The sequence below is a fragment of the Centropristis striata genome, chromosome 2 (genome assembly GCF_030273125.1).
Source record: "Centropristis striata isolate RG_2023a ecotype Rhode Island chromosome 2, C.striata_1.0, whole genome shotgun sequence".
NCBI lineage: Eukaryota > Metazoa > Chordata > Actinopteri > Perciformes > Serranidae > Centropristis > Centropristis striata.
Genome location: NC_081518.1, coordinates 6,993,870 through 7,015,968, shown reverse-complemented (window position 1 = coordinate 7,015,968; position 22,099 = coordinate 6,993,870). Strand labels below are relative to the sequence as shown.

At 35.7% G+C, this 22,099-nt stretch overlaps 1 protein-coding gene across 1 annotated transcript in view; it reads left to right on the top strand.

The window, feature by feature from the left end:
* Positions 1-22,099, top strand: part of lgr4 (leucine-rich repeat containing G protein-coupled receptor 4) — a 49,594-nt gene that overhangs the window by 22,518 nt on the left and 4,977 nt on the right. The window contains exons 3-17 of the mRNA XM_059348932.1: positions 2,167-2,238; positions 3,753-3,824; positions 7,338-7,553; positions 11,787-11,858; positions 14,174-14,242; positions 15,384-15,455; positions 16,527-16,598; positions 17,661-17,729; positions 17,821-17,892; positions 18,070-18,135; positions 18,267-18,338; positions 19,252-19,323; positions 19,494-19,619; positions 20,558-20,655; positions 21,856-21,909. Coding sequence (XP_059204915.1) covers positions 2,167-2,238; positions 3,753-3,824; positions 7,338-7,553; positions 11,787-11,858; positions 14,174-14,242; positions 15,384-15,455; positions 16,527-16,598; positions 17,661-17,729; positions 17,821-17,892; positions 18,070-18,135; positions 18,267-18,338; positions 19,252-19,323; positions 19,494-19,619; positions 20,558-20,655; positions 21,856-21,909 — 1,274 coding nt within the window. The remainder of the gene's footprint in view (positions 1-2,166; positions 2,239-3,752; positions 3,825-7,337; positions 7,554-11,786; positions 11,859-14,173; positions 14,243-15,383; positions 15,456-16,526; positions 16,599-17,660; positions 17,730-17,820; positions 17,893-18,069; positions 18,136-18,266; positions 18,339-19,251; positions 19,324-19,493; positions 19,620-20,557; positions 20,656-21,855; positions 21,910-22,099) is intronic.

Genomic DNA, 22,099 nt, shown 5'->3' with positions numbered 1-22,099 from the left:
ATAAAGCCTCAAACACCAAGACATGTATGTTAGACTGCTACCATTTGTGTTTAATGCAAATCAGTATATTTGATACAACAAGGTCAGGTTTATTGGGATTTATACACATCTTGTATTTTTATTGTTACCAACAATAGATTTTTGAGAAAAATCAAAGGCTAAACTTTTTGTTGCAGGATTTTTTTGCCCTCAACTATCATACTAACGGATATGGCTGGGCGATATGGACCAAAGTCATATCCCGATATATTTAGGCTGAATACCGATATACGATATGTATCCTGACATTTTTATCGCAAAGTGAGAGCAAATGTTCAGTCAAAGTCAAATATGATATGTCACAAATAGTAGAGTACCTTTTTTAAAAAAAATCAAAGCTCCATAAAGTGCACATTTAAAACTAATAAATATCTTGAATGAAATAGCTTATGAAATAAAATAGGCCAATCTTTTCTGAAATAAATATATTTATATGCGAAAAGAATAACAAACATGTCAAAATAACTAAATATGACAAACCCTAGTAAGGGCAGCATTTATATATATATATACAAAGAAAAAAATTGTTCTATATCGATACATGCGATATGGTCTAATTCCACATCACATTTAAAAAAAAACAATGGAACAAGTTTTTCACTCATCAGGGCTTTTCATACATGTCAACTCTTAATTTTGCTACGAAAAATAGTTGCCCATTTGTCTAATTTAGCAATGGCAAAGCAACAAAAGCGTAGTTTTAGGTGTACTTGAAGGGGACGTGGCCTTCTAACACAGCTAGCCTTGGTTCTCAGGCTCACACCCAGCAGCTCTTGTTGCAGGGAATTCAGCCTGGTCTGACTCACGTTGCAAAGTGATAAATCTGCTGCTAATCTCTCAGGCCAGATAGAATACTTGAGCTGTGTGTCCCAGTCAGCCTGTCCCATGCTTATTTACACCCCTATTTCCTATACACTTCCTGTGGCCAACAGGAAAGGGAGGTGTCCTCCTCACTCTCAAGTAATTCATGCAGGGACTGAAGGAGCTGCCCAGCGATAAATGTTACAAGGCTGCACTTCTTGTATCAGTCTCAGAGGGGTGAATCAGTTTTTCACTTAGTCCAGGGATGGGCAACTGGAGGCCCGGGGGCCGCATACGGCCCGCACCCTCACTTGAAGTGGCCCTCAGTACAACTACATGCATTTGAGCTTGAAATCTTAAAAGTGCAGTGTAAAAATGCACAAAATTACTTCTTGCAATTAATGTTGGTCTGCTGTTCTTGCATTGAAAAAAAAGAAATCACAGTAAGTGATTGTTTTTTATTTGCTTCAAACCTTTTGTATTCCTATCTATACTGTTATACATGCATTTGAGCATGAAATATGTTAAGTTACTGCACTGTAAACATGTTTAAAATTGCAGTTTCATCATATCTGGTGAAGTGCACGGTCCTATATGTGGCCCTGTGGTAGTGTGTGTCTTTTTTTTGTCATTTTGTGTTTTGTAATTTTTGTAATTTTTTTGTCTTTTTTTGGTAATATTGTGTCTTTTAAATTATTTTGTGTATTTGTTTTAGTAATTTTGTGTCTTTTTTTTGTAATTTTGTGTCTTTTTTTTGTAATTTTGTGTCCTTTTTTTGGTCATTTTGATACTGCCTCCAGAGGTCCCCAGGTAAATTTAAATTGTTATTATTAAATTATTTGAAATTGCAGTTTCATCATATCTGGTGAAGTGTACATGTGGCCCTGTCTATATGTGGCCCTGTGGTAGTGTCCATGAAATATTGTGGCCCCCTCCAGCATTTAAGTTGCCCATCCCTGTCTTAGTCTATAGGGAGCAGTGAATAGTAATGGTTCGGAGGCTCAGAAGGGGATCTAAGGAGGGGATATCCAGGAACAGCTCTAATCTCTTGTGGGTGACGGACGAAGTGACAACAGGCCATGGCACAGACACATGTCTTTGACACCCCGGGCCCCATGTTCGGCTTCAGAGCTGGAACCTAATCTACTGGGGCTCTGGATGTGGAGAAGTCCTATAAACACTATGCATTGCTCTATTCAGAGATGAAATATACTCTGTGGTTGTGTTACAGTGTGTTCCTTTTATTCCCAAATGTCCCCCGGAGCTTTTAAACATTTGAGAAATTTCCAAAATAAAAGTGTGACTCTGTCTCTCACCTCACCACAGGCGACTTGCGGGAAATGACCTGTCATTCATCCACCCTGAGGCCCTGTCTGGACTGCATCAGCTCAAAGTCCTGTAAGCACGCACCCTCCCTGTCACCACCACTGCCGTCAACACACACACACACACACACACACACACAAACATACACTTATGGCTGTGGCGGTGTGAAGTTTTCCACACACTGGGGGAGAGTAAATATTGCAGTTTGTGGTAACATTGTGGTGCTGTCAGTTGTTGCAATTTACATTCACTTGTAGTAGACTAAATGCCTTTTTTCCATCCTTGCCCCACAGTGAAAACACCTAACAGGGCATTACATAAAAGCCCCGTGCAAAAATTAGTTCTGCATAATTTACATGGGGCAGCACACCCTAGTGTGCCTGCACAGACTCGAAAACATTGAGCGCCACACAAAGCGCTGCCCTGTTGATTCTGCAACGGGCCAAAAGTTCAAAGTCCTGTTGATCTACAGGTGAGGTCTTGGTTACATGACTGAAAACACAAACACATGGAGGTATTGTATGCGCTTATCATATCAAGTCAATTATTCACATTGTTGCTTGTAATTTCACAAGTGAAAACAAACCAAAGTATTTTGACTACATGCAGCTCAAAAACCCATTCACGTTAGATTTGGGTCAGTTTTTACAAATAGTGCCCCTATGTAAGCATACTGATGCCATGATACCAGGATTTTAATCTTTAATACAATACTAGTATAAAAAAACAATTTTTCGTTATCACGGTAGGAAAAAAAAGTACTAAACACACAAAATGGGATAATTTATTCCTCCTTATGTAAAATTATCATCCTTTACACAGTGCTGGTAAAGAAAAAGTCACTGAATACATACCAGCACATTTCTGATAATGTTCATCAGGGTTTTCTCTAACATTATACGCCTTATGTCCAGCACCTAATAAAGTGGACAGCACCAAAACTAACTAAGCCACTTTTTCCAAGATGTAAAGGTTGTAGTTGTCCACAGATGTGATTATAATGATGGTCCAAAATTATGTGAAATTGCATATTTTTAATTGAATAACAGCATTTTCTTGGAGGAGGACCAAGAAAGCTTCAACAAATTTAAAGAAAAAAAAAAAAATATATATATATATATATATATATAATTTTTTTTCTTTTCTTTTTTTCTTTATTACATTATTGTTGCAGCCTTGGCTTGAAAATCTGATCTGTTTTTCTTTATAGCTCCTGTAATTCGGATACTATTGATAAAACTTGACATTCTTAAACAATTTTACATGCTTTTAATGAGCCAAAGATTTAAATACAGTCTAAAAAAAGTCTTCATAACTGTATTTGTTTTTTCAACAAGCCTTCTCGGATAGTTTGGGGTTTCATGTCTGTTTCCATTTGCAAACACAGAAGTGTGATAAATCAGGAAAACTCCAGTGTCTCTTCCAAAGAGAATAACTTTTAACCACTGTGAATCCACATAAATAAAGGCAACACACAGAGGAGAAAGTATCCAGTGTATCTGTGGATACATAATGTTTTAAATGACGTAAGACGTAAGTGTTGTGAGTTGAGTTGAAATCATCGTTTTTGTCATTTTTACCTTCAGGATGCTCCAAAATAATCAGCTGAAGACTGTTCCCAGTGCAGCCCTGAAGAACCTTCACTCTCTCCAGTCTCTGTAAGTCACACACACACACACACACACACACACACACACACACACACACACACACACACACACACACACACACACACGTGTAGTGTATTGTCTGTCTTTGAGTTTCAAGTGGACCTTTCCTTCCTGCATTTACTGTTAAAAGTGAAAACACTCACTGCTGTTGTTGCTGAGATTGTAATAATTATTTGTCAATGTCATCAAACTGTTCAATTTATTCAATTCGTTACAGACTGTTGAGAACTAAAAGAAGAACTAAAACCTCATTTTTTAATGGTAAAACATCTCTTTTGAATGAATGATGGAACATTAAGATGATCAAAATATGGTGGTGGTGCTGCTGCAAAAAGCAGTCTCGTTTATGTTTATATGCAAGAAATAAATCTACAATCTGAAGTTATAATGTCACACCAGACCTGTAAGAGAGTTTTTTGAATAGTCTGTGTTTTTTCTAGAAGTTTGCAGTTAATGAGAAAGCCCTTTTTTGTCCTGAATTCCTGGACAGGAAGACACGCTGCCTTCATCAGCTCTGTTGTCAGAGAAAGCACTGCCGTGTATTTACACAGCTTACTATCCAAAGTGGAATTCATAGTGTTTGTGCCAAACTAACAACCACATTCTAGACAGTTACTCACAAAGATAATCTAAAAAGCAACAGCGGCGGGAGCACTGCAGGACAGTTTATCTACTAATATATGTAAAGATCTAAACGTTTGGTGCTGAAAATTTGCTAAACAAATGTATGCAAAGTGGCTCTATAGACAACAATGGAGTTTAGATCAAGGTCACTGGCCACTGATTTCTCAGTGTGAGCAGCATACAGCATGGGACTCAAACACGCGGCCTTCGGGCCAATTGCGGCCCTCGTGCCGATATTTTGTGGCCCTCACCTTGATTTAGTAATTTAGCATCCTTTTTTTGGTCATTTTGTGTCTTTTTTTAATAATTTTGCGTCTTTTTAAAATAATTTTGTGTCTTTTTTAGATAATTTTGTGGGTTTTTTTTAGGTCATTTTGTTTCTTTTTTAAGTAATTTAGTTTTTTTTCTGTCATTTTGTGTATTTTTTGGTCATTTTGTGTGTTTTTTTAGTAATTTAGTGTCTTGTTTGGTCATTTTGTGTGTTTTTTTTGTAATTTTGTGTCTTTTTTGGTCATTTTGTGTCTTTTTTAAGTAATTTAGTTTTCTTTCTGTCATTTTGTGTATTTTTTGGTCATTTTGTGTCTTTTTTAAATAATTTTTGTGTCTTTTTTTGGTCATTTTGTGTCTTTTAGTAAATTTGTGTCTTTTTTAGTCATTTTGTGTCTTTTTTTGGTCATTTTGTGTCTTTTTTTTTTTTAGTAATTTTGTCTTTTTTTGGTCATTTTGTCTTTTTTTTTTTGTAATTTTGTCTTTTTTTGGTCATTTTGATACTGCCTCTAGCGGCCCCCAGGTAATTTGAGTTTGAGACCCCTGGCATACAGTAAGAGTTTGTGTAGAATGGAAATCAGTTCTGTTGGACTGTCCTGATTTTTTTCTGTTAGTTTGTTGACCTCGTGTCGCGGATGAAAGCGTGGCCCACCATTTTTGCATTACAATTTCGGTTTATCAGAATATCATCATCTTTCACCACAGTTCCTGATGGAGTTTACCAAGATAGTTTAAATTTTATATTTGTCTGAAGCCGTCACTTACAGTATTTAAAATGTTCCAAGACTGTAAGATGGCAACGAGAACGAGAGTTAAGGCTTCACTCTTCTTCCAAGTCGAGTTGAGTCTGTTGAAATCTCAATTTATTCGAGACATCGTAGATGTCATTCCGGGGCGGTTCCTCTCTTATCACATACTTTACCCCTGCTGCAGTGTTTGCGTTTCAAATGTAGGTCAGTCTTATTCAGCAGATCTTTAGCTAACTTTTCTCTCCTTATGTTGGATTCTTGAGTTTTCCAGGAGCTTTTTTCTTTTTCCACACTTTCACTCGTAACTCTCAGCCGACTCACGGTTTCCTGCTCCACTTGCCCTCAGCCTGCACATTGTTTTTCTGCGACTACTGAATGTCATTTACACTGAGACCATGATATGAACATGGCTCTATTTTTGCCACCTCCAGGGACTAATTGAGGAATAGATCCAGCTGGAGAAATGTGCTGAAAGTCCAGCTTTCAGCTATTATCACCCCTCTATATCCCTCCCCTTGTCCCTTGCTTCCCCTCTCCTTTTTTTCTGCCGCTCTTCTTTCTCTTTAACAGATGTCTTTTCTCTGTGAGGGTTTTAAGGTCTGTAGCTGAAGTAATATGCTTTGACAGAGCCAGGACTTGGTTTGTATAAAGCCTTAGAGAGCTAAATGTCAATCAAGACTGTTTTTCTTCCAGCCCAGACACTTGAGGAATTTTGAGGGAGGGCGAGACACTCAGTGAGGGAGGATAGCAGGAGAAAACAGGGTGGTGATGATGAAAAGAACACTTGTGCATTCATAATACTGCTGAAATAAAAAAATATTTCCTTTTCTACCACCCAACTATTGGCTCCTGGTCAGAATTGTATCTGTTTGCAGGGTCACTGCCATGAAACGTATGAAAACGTAAGAAAATGTCAATAAATGAATGTTAATAAATTAGATTAACTTTCTAAACTGTATTAGGTGCAAATTTAGCTTGACTTCTCTGGTCAGTGCACATCAAAATGACATGGTGGTCATTGCATTAACATACTTTTATACATAGAACCTTTCATTTCTTGAAGACGTCCGACGTGCGGTCGAAATTTTGGCGATGAAATTAAATATTTGGAGTTCTATGTGTAGCTGCTTTTTAAATACCTGAGTAGAGACCAAAAGTCAAACCAGGATCAACTAAATACACTTAAATAATTAGATGGATGGAGCTGAAGGACTTTCGGGCACAGGCTATTTACTGCATTGCTTGCTATGACCATGAAAATAAAATGTCAATGTGGTAAATAGGATTTTTTCTTTGTGTCATAGCAGTTATGTCAGTATGTACAAGGGCTGGACGATATGGACCAAAAGTCATTTCCCGATATATTAAGGCTGAGTATCGATATATACGATATGTATCCCGATACTTTAATCTATATTATTTTAGAGCAAATGTTCAGTCAAAGTCAAAGCCAAATGACATGTCACAAGTAGTTTTATTGAAACTATATATTTAAGTGAACATAAATACTGTACTGTACTGTAAATACAGAAGTACCTTTTTTTAAAATTAAAGCTCCATAAAGTGCACATTTAAATAAAAAAATAGCATATGAAATGTAATAGGCCAATCTTTTTCTGAAATAAATATATTTATATGAGAAAAGAATAACGAACATTACAAAATAACTAAATAGGACAAACCCTAGTAAGGACAGCATTTGTATATATATAAAGAAAAAAATGGAACCAATCGATATATGCGATATAGTCTAATTCCATATCACATTAAAAAATATATTGATATGTCGTTTATATCGATGTATCGCCCAGCCCTAGTATGTAATTAACCAATGCTTTTTGTCTTGTCTTCTGTTCTTCAGTCGCCTCGATGCGAACCACATCACCACAGTTCCTGACGACAGCTTCGAAGGCCTCCAGCAGCTGCGTCACCTCTGGTTGGACGACAACAACCTGACGGAGGTCCCCGTTGGCTCTCTGAGGCACCAAGCCAACCTGCAGGCTCTGACGCTGGCGCTCAACCGCATCTCGTACATACGAGACAACGCCTTCGCAAACCTCACCAGTCTAGTCGTGCTGTAAGTTACGTTTGCTGTTGTAATTGTGGCTTATCATGAAGATCTGCACAGTAGTGCTAATATATATCTGTTTCATGAATGTTTTGGGTCAGTCAGCCTTTGCCACAATGCGCAGGGTGGATTAACCCTCTGAAATCTACGGCTATTATGTCTGTTAAAAATCTTCACCATGCCATGTTGGTATCAGTTTTTTCAGCGTTACCTCACCTAAATGTCCTGATAATTAATTTTTAACTTTGACTTACTTGTTTCAAAATGTTGAACCCAAAAGAAACTAAGGAAGCTAAAAATAAAATCTGATCTTGAAAATTATGTTTCAAAACACAGAATTTTAAATATTGCAAATATGAATACAGGTTGAAAATATAACATATAACAGGTAAAAAGAGGATAATATCTAGTTCAATATTTTATACTAAATATATTTGACAATATCTCCAGTTTTACTTGGCCGAACATCATCAAAAAAAAAATCTGTCATGGAGTTTCAAGCCAGAACTTTAGAGGGAAGCTGATGGAGAGGCTCAATGTTGCTTCATTTTTATGTCTTCACGCCATGAAGAAGTAATGTGCAGGTGGTTTCATGGACTCCAGAGGGTTAAAAAACTATACATACCAAAGCATTCAGTATGTATTTACTATAAAATACCCAAAAGGACAACATTTGTAAATGTCTAAGTAATGATGTTGTGAAACCATCAGTCACTGGATTAATTTCTCAAAAATTGATTTAAACCTTTTGACACCAAAGTCCTTAAAGGCCTTTTAATCAAGGCTTTTGGTAAGACGTTGTTTAACCCATTTAAGCTGGGAAAGCATTATCGCATTTCTACCATTAAAACCGGGGGCGCTGTTGCGTTATTCTACCATTAAAGCCGAGAAAGCGGATACGTCGTTTTTTTGGTAGTATTTGTAGTTTTTTCCACCTATTTTCGATCTCTTGGCCAATGAAAAGCGCCAGAATACATGTTGGAGTGTCGCAATGCAACATGTTGATAAAAAAAAAAAAAAAAAACTTTATTGAAAGTTTCGACAAATAACTCAACTTCTCATGAAAGCCACGGGTATAAGCTCTCAAATACTTTTTGAATTTCATTTCTATCTGCTACAGAGGCTGAAAAATCTATTATTCAGTAGCCGTTGACACTTGTGTTAAATTTCCAGAAAAACTGCAGGTTTTGGGGGGTTATTTTAAAATCGCCCATAGGTTTTACAGGCATTTTTTTCCAGGCGTTTTAGGCCTAAATTGGTTAAAGGCAACAATATTTGGATAATAAACTGTTTCAGAGTGATTAAAGTGAACTTCCCTAGGAGAGGCAGGAGAACTGTGCATGCAGTCTTCACAGACGTATACACTAAATAACTCAGCAGGAACAACCTGCTGGTGTACTTTCTTAAAACCTTAATTAACCAGGCGCACTGACTGAGAACATTCTCGTGTTGACTCAAATGGCCCGAGGCAGAAGCTGGAGAAGTGAAAGTCACTGGGTGTAAAGTAGTTCAGGATATTTATTAAGTCTAAAGCCAACATATGCAAATTCTCTGCATCGAGCGTAAACAGTAGTAGTTTCATGTCTCTTCTGGTTCGGAGCCATGGCGTGTAATAATAACTGGGCGGACAGGTTTTTGAGTTAATGTTTGGAATTTTTGGAGTATTTTTTTTAATTAACCAACTTTAAAACCTCTATACCTGACTGTGTAAATCAGCATCCACTTAGTGAAATATGACTTGTATACTTGTAAATATGACTGCTTGTTCTCTGTTCTAAATGGGTGATTCTCATGAAGCCAGTCTGAGTTATGTCTGTAAAGATTATAAGGACTTATTATTATTAAACTAAATATATTTCACTTTTATATGAATGAACAATATAACCAAAATTAGGCACAATTCATTGTTTGTGTTAAAATAATATATTCTATATTTTTAAACATATTTTTGATTCACAATTTCATTACTGTAATGCGTCCAGATAAAAATGTCATGGTTTCTTCACACTTATATACAACAAATATTTAACAAGCTTTATAAAAATAATTATACATTTGTTTGAAATGTATAATTTAACAGAATATAAACAAACATAATGGTTTTTGACAATGTATAAAGAACAAAATCTGAATGAAAGTTGATGAGAACATTTTTTACGGTAATGATAGAATTTTTTGCATTAAAAATGTGTATATTTATTTATACACATTTAAGTGCTAGTCAAGGGAAAAAAACAACCTTTTGTTGTTTTTTTTTTAAATTTAAGAATGTGTTACGGTAATGAATTTAGCTCAGTGTCGCTAAAAATGTCAGAAAATACCTTCAATTAAAAAAAAAAAAAGACTATACATTTATATTAAACGTGACTTTGGATTGTATATGTTATACAATATGTATATGTGAAAATATATATTCAATGCTCTTTGATTATTGCTATGAGCTGCACCATGTTCATGACAATCACCCTAATGAAAGAAGCTGCAATTCCTATTTAGTTTTTCATGCATGATATGCATTATTCTGTCACCACAAATCAATGCAAAGTACCTCTCCTTGTTTCCTGCTCCAGCTCTGAATGTATCCTCTGAGCGACTGCAAATCACATTGCAAACACAAACAGACTGTAGTATTTATTTCCACAGCTTACTGTTAATAAGTCAACAAAACGGGGAGCTGCTCATGCCCCGCTGTGTTTCTGCATGCACGCACTCTTTCAGTGAAATGTGACATTTGGGGGTTGAATTTGAATGTTAACGACACTCTGAAAAAGTTGCTCGGCTCTGAGCATTAATGTGAAATCAAGATTATCTTGTTGTTTTATGCATGGGAGGGAAATGCTAAAACCTTCCATGAGAGGAACTTGTACAAATATGCGGCGCATTACGAATCTGAGGGATTGTTCCAAACTGTTATACATTCACGCAAACACGCAGCCACACAGACGCACACATTGAGTGGTATTGCTGCAGGGTTTGTATAAACACATGAGGGTAAACAGGAAGAAAAGACCTTGAATCTATTAGGCTAGGAAAGCCTTCTGCATACACACATACAGTACAGACACCTGATTCACAAATCACCCTCTGACATTCGGAGATGATTTGTGGAGCGTTGCACAAACGCTTCAAAAACAAGACTTAACCCATAAGAACCCACAGTGACACGCATGCAACAAAAACTTTAAATGTTGTAGAATCTCCCATATTCAGCTTTTTGCTTCACCTTAACTCATTAAGTCCCTTAGCACAGCCATTCTCAACCTTGGGGTCGGGACCCCAATTGGGGTCGTGGGATGATTTCTGGGGGTCACCAAATCATTTTGTGTGTTTTTTGGTAATTTGTGTCTTTTTTTGTGTCTTTTTTTAAATCATTTTGTGGTCAATTTGTGTCTTTTTTGGTCATTTTGTTTCCTTTCTTTGGTGATTTTGTGTCTTTTTTTTAGTCATTTTGTGTCTTTTTTTGGTGATTTTGTTTCTTTTTTGGGTAATTTTGTGTCTTTTTTTGGTCATTTTTTGTCGTTTTGGTCATTTTGTTTCCTTTTTTTGGTCATTTTGTTTCTTTTTTGGGTGATCTGAACTGTGCGTGTGAGATTCTGTTCAGTGAGCGAGGGTCGCGGACAACATGCATGTTAAATTGGGGGTCGCGACTCAAAAAGGTTGAGAACTACTGCCTTAGCAACGCTGTATGACTGTGTGACTGTGACAGGAAGTGACTTCTCCAAAATATGGCTGTGACTGGAAACAGAAATGTGAAAAAGTAGCTCATTTCAAAAAGCATATTTTTTTGTTTAGACCCAATTAAAAATTCTAATCCGTTAATGTCCTGTATTGCATTTAACCTGTTTTGACCATATTTCCTGAACAAATTAATATAAAACAAGTAACAAAAATATAGCTGTGGCGTATACGTCAGAAAAAGGCAAATTTGTGTTTCTGTAAGCAGAAAAGGTGTCTATTTATTTTAAAATAAGAAAAATCATTAACATAAATTCCATAAACGCCCAATGTAACGTTTATGTCACATCACAGATCTTTGACATTTAGAGGTAGTATTTTTTTTTTTCAAACCATCAGAAATGTGTTGGTCTGTGGTATAGCCCCCATAATTTTCCTTCAAGGATAAATAGGTCTGGGTTCTATTGGGTTAAATAAAAATCCATGATGAATGTGGAAGATCATTTAAAATCTGTCGTGGCATGAACGTCTCACACATGTGTTGACAACTGCTTTTTGCTTTTCCAGACATCTCCATAACAACAGAATTAAGGAGATAGGAGACAACTGTTTTGGTGGACTTGTGAACCTGGAGACGCTGTAAGTGCTCCATCACACAGCATTTAATGTGTCTGTTTGAGTGAGTGTGTGTGTGTGTGTGTGTGTGTGTGTGTCAGTCTGAATGTGTTTGTGCTGGTGTTTGTGTGCGCTACCAGCTCCCCCACCCACCTCTGCTCCGGTCCTCCAGACATCATTGTGTCCACTTCCTCCTTTAATTGCTCTAGGATAAATAGAGCAAAGTACATGATGCTTATCAAATCTGCCCTCCCACTGTTCACTTCCTCCTGCCACACAGCTATGAAAAATCGTTTAGTGACGGCCTTAGCTAATGGTTTACAGTTGCTGTGCTGCAGAGGGTAGAAATGTCCTCATAGTCCTTTTGTTTCCTGTTGTAATCCCTCATTTAAAGTTGAGTATCAATGCAAATACTCAGGCTCATCCCGTGTTTACATTTTTCCACGTACTGTAAAAGCAAAGCACACTGAACACGAAGCCACACGTTCTGTAGATCTACAGTCACGGAAACAATTATTAGACCACACTTTTTCTTCAATTTCTTGTTGATTTTAATGCCTGGTACAACTAAAGGTACATTTGTTTGGACAAATATAATGATAACAACAAAAATAGCTCATAAGAATTTAATTAACCCTTTGGGTCTGAGCCTATTTTGGCCGTTTTTGAATACTTTTGATTTTGCCCTTCATGTACCACATACAAAATGTTTACTATACCCATATTTGGTATCCATTTTTTCTCCACCTATATGATCTGACAATTATTTTCTCACTTTAACCTACTTTATCAATACATTGTGCCCAAAAATCATGAAATCCGAGTCAATAAAAACCACAAATATGCTCAATGAACTGTTTTGGAACTTGAAAATGTAAACATAGGATAGAAATATAAACATATAAAAGGTAAAACATTAAATAAAATAAAACTACATACAAAAAAGTCCCATAAAAACATGTATATTTACAGGCTTTTTTTCATTGTTAGCTGCAACTCTTCAAAACAAACTATGTGTGAAATGACACAGAGCTACACCAACACTCAAATATTTCTGTACTATCAAATTAAAACTATGATATGTTTGGTTTTACATGACCTAGGGATGTCAAACAAAAATTGGGAGAAAGTTTTTGGTCTGTACTTTAGAGTGAAGTTGACAGCAGCGCTCCATGTGACCTTGTTTTTTTGTTAAACGTCACATGATCTGATCAGGATGCCACGATCACAGACCCCAGAGGGTTAAAGAGCTGATATCTCGCCATTTTCCATGGTTTTCTTGATAATAACCTAAATCATTATCAAGAAAACCATGGAAAATGGCGAGATATCCGCTCTTAAATTACATTTTTTTCCATGACTGTAGATCTACAGAACTAGTGAACTAATTAGTGAAGTTCAGTTCTGCATTAAAGCCTATATTGTTGTGTTTTGTATAATATTTGTGAAGAGAGGAAACTGACAGTATTTTATATCCCTGGCATGAACGAAACATTGAAGTTTAAATGCAGTTTTAGACGAACAGCAGCACTTCAGAGGCTCTCAGCGGGAAACTGTATCATTAAAATTGCTGCTTTGCTGTTTATTTACTTGCACTGGTTCATGTTGTGCTAAAAGGATTTATTGATTCGTCAAACAACAGAAAATGATTTAACATTTTTAGTAATAGAATATCATTTATGTTATATATATATATCAGTCGTTTTGCATCCTCCATTTTCTCAGATGTCCCGATGTGCTGCTTTTCTCTTGTTTCCTAACTTTTGAAATGAATCCTGTTTTGTTGTTTGATAGAACAAACAGTGTGAAGAAAACCAAAACAATAATCAACACATTTATTGTTAATATATTAACAGCAGTGTTAACATAGTGTGTCAGGAATTAAGATTCAGAGTTTCATCGGAGTGCAGTGTGATGTTTGTTTTTTTTGGTTTTTTTTTTTTTTTACAGCAGGCTCAGATTCCCATAAAATAATGGAGCAGTGATCAGTTATTAGGATTATGTATTTGACTTTAATATTTGTACCGGTCAGTTGTTCATTGCTTAGAAATAAGATCAGATCGCATGAATCATCCAGAACAAGTTGTATATTTTTCTTTTAGGATTATAACAATCCTATTAATTCTAGTTGTTAATAATCAGTGATTGACTTGATGCTGACAGCAGTCACACAGAGAACCAGATAATATGTGTAAAAAACACCCCTATTAGAAATGTTCAATTATTATGATTTTTTGTTTAACAGTACCATTAATTAGTGGCCTTTAGAGGATTATTTATTTCATTAAAATGTAAGAAAACATCATTGACTTCCTGCTTCTCTCTCCGTCTCCTCCTAGAGATCTAAACTTCAACAACCTGATGGTTTTTCCCAAAGCGATCGAGGCTCTGCCCAAACTCAAGGAACTGTGAGTATCTCGTCCTGTTTCTCCTCTGTGAGGGAAACATTTGGTATGAACACTAAAATCAGAGATTTTTACTCTGCAGAGAATAAGGGAGACCTTTTTTTAAATTTGTAAAATGACAAATCTTTGTGTTTTATGAGTCCATAATCACGTACACTACAGGTTAAAAGTTTGGAAGCAAGATCAAATTTATACAAAAAAGATCATAGTTTCATTGCTATACTACAAAAAATGTGATTATTATATAAAGGGTCACTTATTAGAACACATTTTGACTATAATTATCAGGTCTTTGGGTTTTTATTGCTTAGACTTTGTGTATCCTTCTTTCCTTATTGTATACATTTGTACAAATTTTAGCCATTTCTGTGGTAGTTTGTCAAAAATATGAACACAGTTGAGATTTATTGGGATTTTTGTATCCAAACTCTGAAAAGCCAAAGAGCTAGTGAATAAGTGAATAATACAAACTGTGATTCGTTTTTTAACTTTTGCACTGAAGTTATGACTCTTCCAAATCTTCTTAACCCTAAAACTAAGCCCTTCTTTTATTTTGTTAACATTTAATCAGCAATGGTCTGGTAACATCAATGTATACCTAAAGGTAAATTGAGGAAAATGGTTCAATTAAATAAAGGTAAACTATGATCATGCAGTAAACACATCCAAAAATCCAAAGAATCCATACTCGTTTTTAAGAAAGCTATTGTGAACAGAAACTTTAAGTTGCTTCCAAACTTTTGGCCTGTAGTGTACAGACACATCAAGTTAAAAAATATGACATACCTCTAGTTTATTGAAATAAATTGTTAAATCTTTAAGCATCGTATCTAGTGTGTGTGATGATTAAATAGAAATAAAATGGTGAAAATGTTTTGTTTCATAAGGTTTGTGCTTTTATTTTGAAGGCTAAAAGCTGTACTTCCTGGTTTACCTCGTGAGATAATTAATTATTCATTGAGAGTATTATTTAAATCAAGTGATAAACCTCAGAGTTAATTCACACCTTTACTTTGTGCTTTGACAACTTGTCTACTGTTTTGCTTCAACACCTTTACTTTTGGTATTTTATTTTTGGTTCTGTGTGTTTTATAGGGAGCAAAGTGTGCTCACTCTGTCTCCTTGACTTTTTTTTTTCCTGCAGCGGGTTTCACAGCAACGATATTGCTTCCATACCTGAAGGGGCCTTCCATAACAACCCCCTGCTGCGAACCATGTAAGGTCAAACTCACTGACACCATCAGAAACACTAATAACTCACATTTGTACAAATGTTCCCGTGTACACAGGGTTCGTACAGGTGCTTGAAAATGCTTGAATTTGTGTTTTCAAGGTTTGAAAAATGCTTGAATTTTTGATAAAGTGCTTAAAATTGTATCTGCATTTCTTTAACAACAAAATCCTAAAGAATAGAAATATAATTAGTTGGAGAACCTGAAATGAAACCGTAAAATAATCATTTTCAGTAGGGCTGGGCGATATATCGATATAAAACATATATCGATATATTTTTAAATGCGATATGGCATTAAACCATTTCGTATATATCGATATAGTTCAAATTTACATACAAATCACTTACGGGATTAAAATTCAGAAAATAAATGAATATAATATTTTATATTTATGATTAGGACTGGTGTTGATAAAAAAATAAACTATGAAACGAGAAAAAAAATATTAATGTAGAATATTTCTAAAGCTTGATTTTGGAAAGCACTTGGTTGTGTGTTTGAGTAAAACCAGAGCCAAATTTATTTTTATTTAAGATATTTTTTTGTTTAAATGTGCGCTTTATGGAGCTTTGATTTGAGAAAAAAAAAAAGGTACTCCTGTTGTTATACAGTATTTATGTTCACTTGTATAAACAATAAAACTGCTTGTGACATGTCATATTTGCTTTGACTGAACATTTGCTCTCACTTTGAGATAAAAAATATCAGGATATATATCGTATATCGATATTCAGCCTAAATATATCGGGATATGACTTTTGGCCCATATCGCCCAGCCCTAATTTTCAGTATGTATGTATTTTCGAAGAAATATGTAATTTACCACAGCTGGAAAATGCTGGAAAAGCTTGAAAATGGACCTTGAAAGTGCTTGAAAAGTGCTTGACTTTGGAAAAGGTGTACGAACTCTGTGTACAGTAATGCCCACATACAGTGTTAGCTGATAGTGTGAAGCTTCACTAGATGAATGTCCAGAAGATGGTGCCATTCTCGCATAGTAAATGACTTTTGTTTGAACTCTCCCCCTCTGCTCCTGCCTGCTGCCCTCCCAGACATCTCTATGACAACCCTCTGTCCTTCGTGGGAGCTACGGCTTTCCAGAATCTGTCAGACCTGCACTCCCTGTAAGTCCTGCTGTCGGAAAAACAACTTTAAAAAAAAAAAAAATTTAATGTGTTTTAACCCTCTGGAGTCTCCAAAAGCTCCAAAGCATGACTTCTTCATCAGCGTGGAGCCCTACTGTACATTTACCTCTAAAGTTCTGGCTGTAAACTCCATGAGGACAGTTTCAGTCTGATGATGATATACCAAGTAAAACTGGAGACAAGGTCAAATATATTTAGTTTAAAATGATAGAACTGGATGTAACCCTCTTATATGTTATATTTGCTACCTTTGTTCACATTTGCAACATTTAAAATTCTTTATTGAGCATGATAGTGTTTTGAAAGTTAAAAAAAAGGATTCAAAATCACATTTTATGTTGGACTGAAGGACTAAAAAAAAGACACAAAATGACTAAAAGAAAGACACAAAATGACCAAAAAAGACACAAAATGACCAAAAAAGACACAAAATTACCAAAAAAGGCACAAAATGACCAAAAAAGACACAAAATGACTAAAAGAAAGACATAAAATGACTAAAAGAAAGACACAAAATGACTAAAAGAAAGACACAAATAGACTAAAAAGACACAAAATGACTAAAAGAAAGACACAAAATGACCAAAAAAGGCACAAAATGACCAAAAAAGACACAAAATGACTAAAATAAAGTCACAACAGACACAAAAAGACATAAATGACCAAAAAAGACACGAAAAGACATGAAAAGGATTCAAAAATGGACAAAATAGTCCAAGACTCCATAGAGTTAAATGGCAAAATGGTTAAAGAATTAAAAGGACAGTTTACCCACAAATTAAAAAAAAAAAAACATATTTTCTGTAGCACTGTGTGTAAGTGTCCTAGTGTTGGAGATATTGGCTGTAGAGATGTCTTTGTGGTGAACTGTCCCTTTAAGAACAACATTTTGGTGGGGAAGCATTAAGACACAAAAAGACATGAAAATGATTCAAAAACGGACAAAATAGCCCCAGACTCCATAGAGTTAAATGGTCCTTTTATCTTGTTTCATCCTCTCTGACTCATGATTTGATATTCATGGTTTTACTATTCGTCCAGGATGCTGCGTGGGGCCAGCATGATGCAGGACTTCCCCATCCTAACGTGGACGAATAACCTTGAGAGTCTGTGAGTGAACTTGGATGCAGCATCTGTTCCTCCTTTTTTTTCTTTTGTGCATCTCAGGAGTGACTGATTAGGTTTTTTTCTTCATTTCCAGGACGCTGTCGGGAACCAAGATATCGTCTATTCCCACTAATCTGTGCGAGGACCTCAAGCTGCTGAGGACGCTGTAAGAGACTTTTTTCCTTTCCCGTCACCTGCAGCAGTGTTAAAAATATATCTTTCACAAATAATTGGACTTGCTGAAAATCATTAGGAAGTTACAGTCCAGCTTTTGGTCTTCATTGCTTCATTTTAAACTGTCCTGATTGTCTTATTGTTGAAGTTGTTGGTTTTCATCCATCAGAGACCTGTCCTACAACGAGATCACGGAGCTGCCGTCCCTTCAGGGCTGCGTCCGGCTGCAGGAGATGTGAGTGAGATGTCACAAATCTTACAAAGGCTTAGATGACTTATTCTATTTTAATGTAACATACAATTAGAGTAATTATGATAATAGCTCCCTTATTTATAATCTGTTAAATTCTTGTTTTGAATCTACAGAAGCTTTCAGCATAACCATATTCAACAAATCGACAGGGACACTTTCCAAGGTCTCACTGCTCTCCGTTTACTGTAAGTTCAGTTACACACTCAGTATCTCACTCAGTAACTAGGGCTGGGTCATATATCGATATAAAAGATATATCGATATATTTGTAAATGTGATGTGGAAATCGACCATATCGCATATATCAATATAGTTTTTTTTCTTTTTTTATTAATGGTAAATGGACCTGCACTTATATAGCGCTTTTCTAGTGGCTTTGCGACCACTCAAAGCGATTTACACTACAGACTGACTCATTCACCCGTTCACCCACACATTCATACTGGTGGCAGAGGCTAAACGGTGCCACCTGCCACCAGTGGGAATTCATTCTCACACACTGATGAACGCAGCATCGGGAGCAATTTGGGATTCAGTATCTTGCTCAAGGATATTGAAACGTAGGCTGCCATGGTCAGGGATCGAACCACCAACCATCCAATCAGTAGGCGACCACTACCAAAATAGCTACAGCCGCTACAAATGCTGCCCTTACTAGAGTTTGTCATATTTAGTTATTTTGTAATGTTCGTTATTCTTTTCTCATATAAATATATTTGTGTCAGAAAAAAAGATTGGCCTATTTGATTTCTAAGGTTATTTTTATTCAAGATTTTTTTTATTTAAATGTGCACTTTATGGAGCTTTGATTTAAAAAAAGGTACTCCTGTTGTTATACAGTATTTATGTTCACTTAAATAAGCAGTTTCAATAAAACTACTTGTGAAATGTCATATTTGACTTTGACTGAACATTTGCTGTCACTTTGCGATAAAAATATCGGGATATATATCGTATATCTATATTCAGCCTAAATATATCAGTATTTGACTTTTGGTCCATATCGCCCAGCCCTATCAGTAACACACACTGGATGGTGTTAAAACAATTGTTTTCCATCTGGTTTGTGAGTTCACTGCCTTTGTGATTTTCACACAGAGACCTGAGCAGAAATGAAATCCGAGTTATCCACAGAGACGCTTTCCTCTCCCTCACCTCTCTCACCAACCTGTGAGTATCAAAATCATAATTAATCAAATCAAAATTCCTTTATTCATCCCCAAGGGGAAATTCAGTAAGTCTGGTAGAATCATGTATGACCAACCACGTATCATCATTTGGTTTTATTGTCAGTGTGATGTGCAACATTTAATTTTCTTATGTGTAATAATTTGTTGCAGAGATCTGAGTATGAACGCTCTGACTGTGATTCCAACCACTGGACTGAGCGCGCTCAGTCAGTTGAAGCTGTCGGGGAACCCACAGATGAAAAATGTGCTGACTGCAAGAAACCTGCCCAAACTCAGGTGAGGAGGAACTTCTGTGCCAAGGTTATAATAGATAACCAATAGACAATGTCGATAGACATTGATAAACGATAGTATCGTTATAGTTTTAGAATGATATTAGAGCATAATAAGTACATCCTTTTCCATGGCAATGAATTTTTAAATGTCAAGAATATTAAACATTGGAATTGAAATGTGGAAAAGAAATATTAAACTATGCTAGATAAATAAAACATAAATAAATAAACAACAACCAAAATACATAAATAGACTTTCAGGCTCTGTTAACAATAAATTGCACTGAGATAATCATAATGTATTATATTGTTTTATTATTAAAATAACATATAAACTATATAAACTATACTATAGCTATTTGTATTGCCTGTCAAACAATTGGATTACTGGATTACTTTAAACAACACAAAAATCACAAAAAGTTATGCATGTAAACAACAATATATTGAGTCCAGAAAAAAACTATCATGTCCATTTTTATATATTGAACGATAAGTCGATTTAGTTATTTAATAATATCATGACAGGCCTAGTAGAAAACACAGCCTCTTTGCTGTGCTGCACAAACTCAAACCAAGCAGTTGAGTTGTTGTTAAACAGTACAGCAGATGAACTGGAAACCCTCACCACTTGAACAAAATAAATCCTCTATTGAACAAAAGGATAATAAATCTTTTTCTGTCTCCAGTGATTATATGTACGAGTGTGACAGAAGGACAGAAAAACAGAAACAAACACCTCTTCTCTTACGTTTAATGAGGAAACCAGCTGAATGGGTTCTCTCCATAGCTGTAGACACACTGTGGAAACATCCAAATGTTATTATTGAAAAAAAATCACAAGAGACAAATATTTGCAGACAAACAGGTTATTTATGTTTTCCCAAAATGTGTATATTCAACACAGGATGCTCACAGATGTTCTAATGTTTGTTGTAGGTCCATCTCGGTCCCGTACGCCTACCAGTGCTGTGCGTTCGTTGGATGTGACTCAGTGACGAGTTCTTCTGAGGAAAATGACGTAAAGAAATCTACAGGTGGGAATGCTGCAGCCAGAACATTTTCCCCGGAAGAGTTGACATGTTAGCTAAACTTTTTTTGTCGTTTTTGTTTACATGAAAGCAGCTAAAAGTATTACATCAGCCTCGAGGTACACAAAGTATACTAACAGCATTCTTCACAGAGCAGCACATAGCAGATGTAGCTGTAGACAGTGGTGGAAGAAGTGTTCAGATCTCTTACTTAAGAAAAAGTACTAATACCACACTGTGAATTACTCCATTACAAGTAAAAGTCCTGCATTCAAAACTTGAAGTGAAAGTAAAAGAAGTAGAAGTAAGAAGTAAAAGAACAAAAGTATCAGCATCAAAATGTACTTAAAGTATCAAAAGTAAAAGTACTCATTATGCAGAATGAACTCACTCAGATTGTTTTATATATTCCAAATATACTATTATTATTATTATTGATGCATTTATATAAGCAGTGTTTAAATAGGGCTCATTTTAACTACTTAATATACTTTTATTGGGGTTTAATTATAAAAATGTCTCATCACTTTAAATTTACAACTTTCTTAATGTTAAATTTTGACCTAAAAGTAACTAAAGCTGTCAGCTAAATGTAGTGGAGTAAACAGTACAGGATTTGCCACAAAATATAGTGAAGTAGAAAGTTACATAAAATGGAAATACTCAAGTGAAGTACAAGTACCTCAAAATGAGTAAGTGCAGTACTTGAGTAAATGTACTTAGTTACTTTCCACCACTGGCTGTTGATGCTTTTTTCTGCACAGATTGTGTAGTGCAGATGTATTTCTATGTGCATCACACGCAATGAGTTTCATTGCTTCAAATAACGAAAAATGAAAATTTGATAGGGAAAAAAAGCAAGAAAGTGTGTTTTTTTCTGTGCACATTGGCTGAATTTTAACACAGTTAATCCTGACATTCGCTTCAGTTTTCTGAAACAAAACATTCGCTTCAGATGTAATTTAATTAGTAATAAAAGTACTTAACCATCCTTTGATATGTCCTAAATGATAGCTAACATGTTTTTATGTATTTAAATAGCAGTTTAGTAATTGACAGAAAATGTATTTGAGGTAATGGAAGATTTTATCGTTCATTTTGAACTCTTGTTGACTTTTGTGAAGCAGAAACAAAAATTCATACTAAAGCACCATTTTTTTTTTGTCAAGGCTACATTCGTTTCTAACATGAGATTTTTTATTCCAGGCGGGGAGGAAGTGGAAAGAATCTCAATGATTATGCACTGCTCTCCTTCACCAGGTAATCATTGAGCAGCTTTTTATATCTTTTGTTCTGTAGAACAATGTTTACAGGCTTTGCAATGATCTAAAACAGGGATGGGCAACTGGAGGCCCGGGGGCCGCATACGGCCCGCACCCTCACTTGAAGTGGCCCTCAGTACAACTACATCCATTTGAGCATGAAATCTTAAAAGTGCAGTGTAAAAATG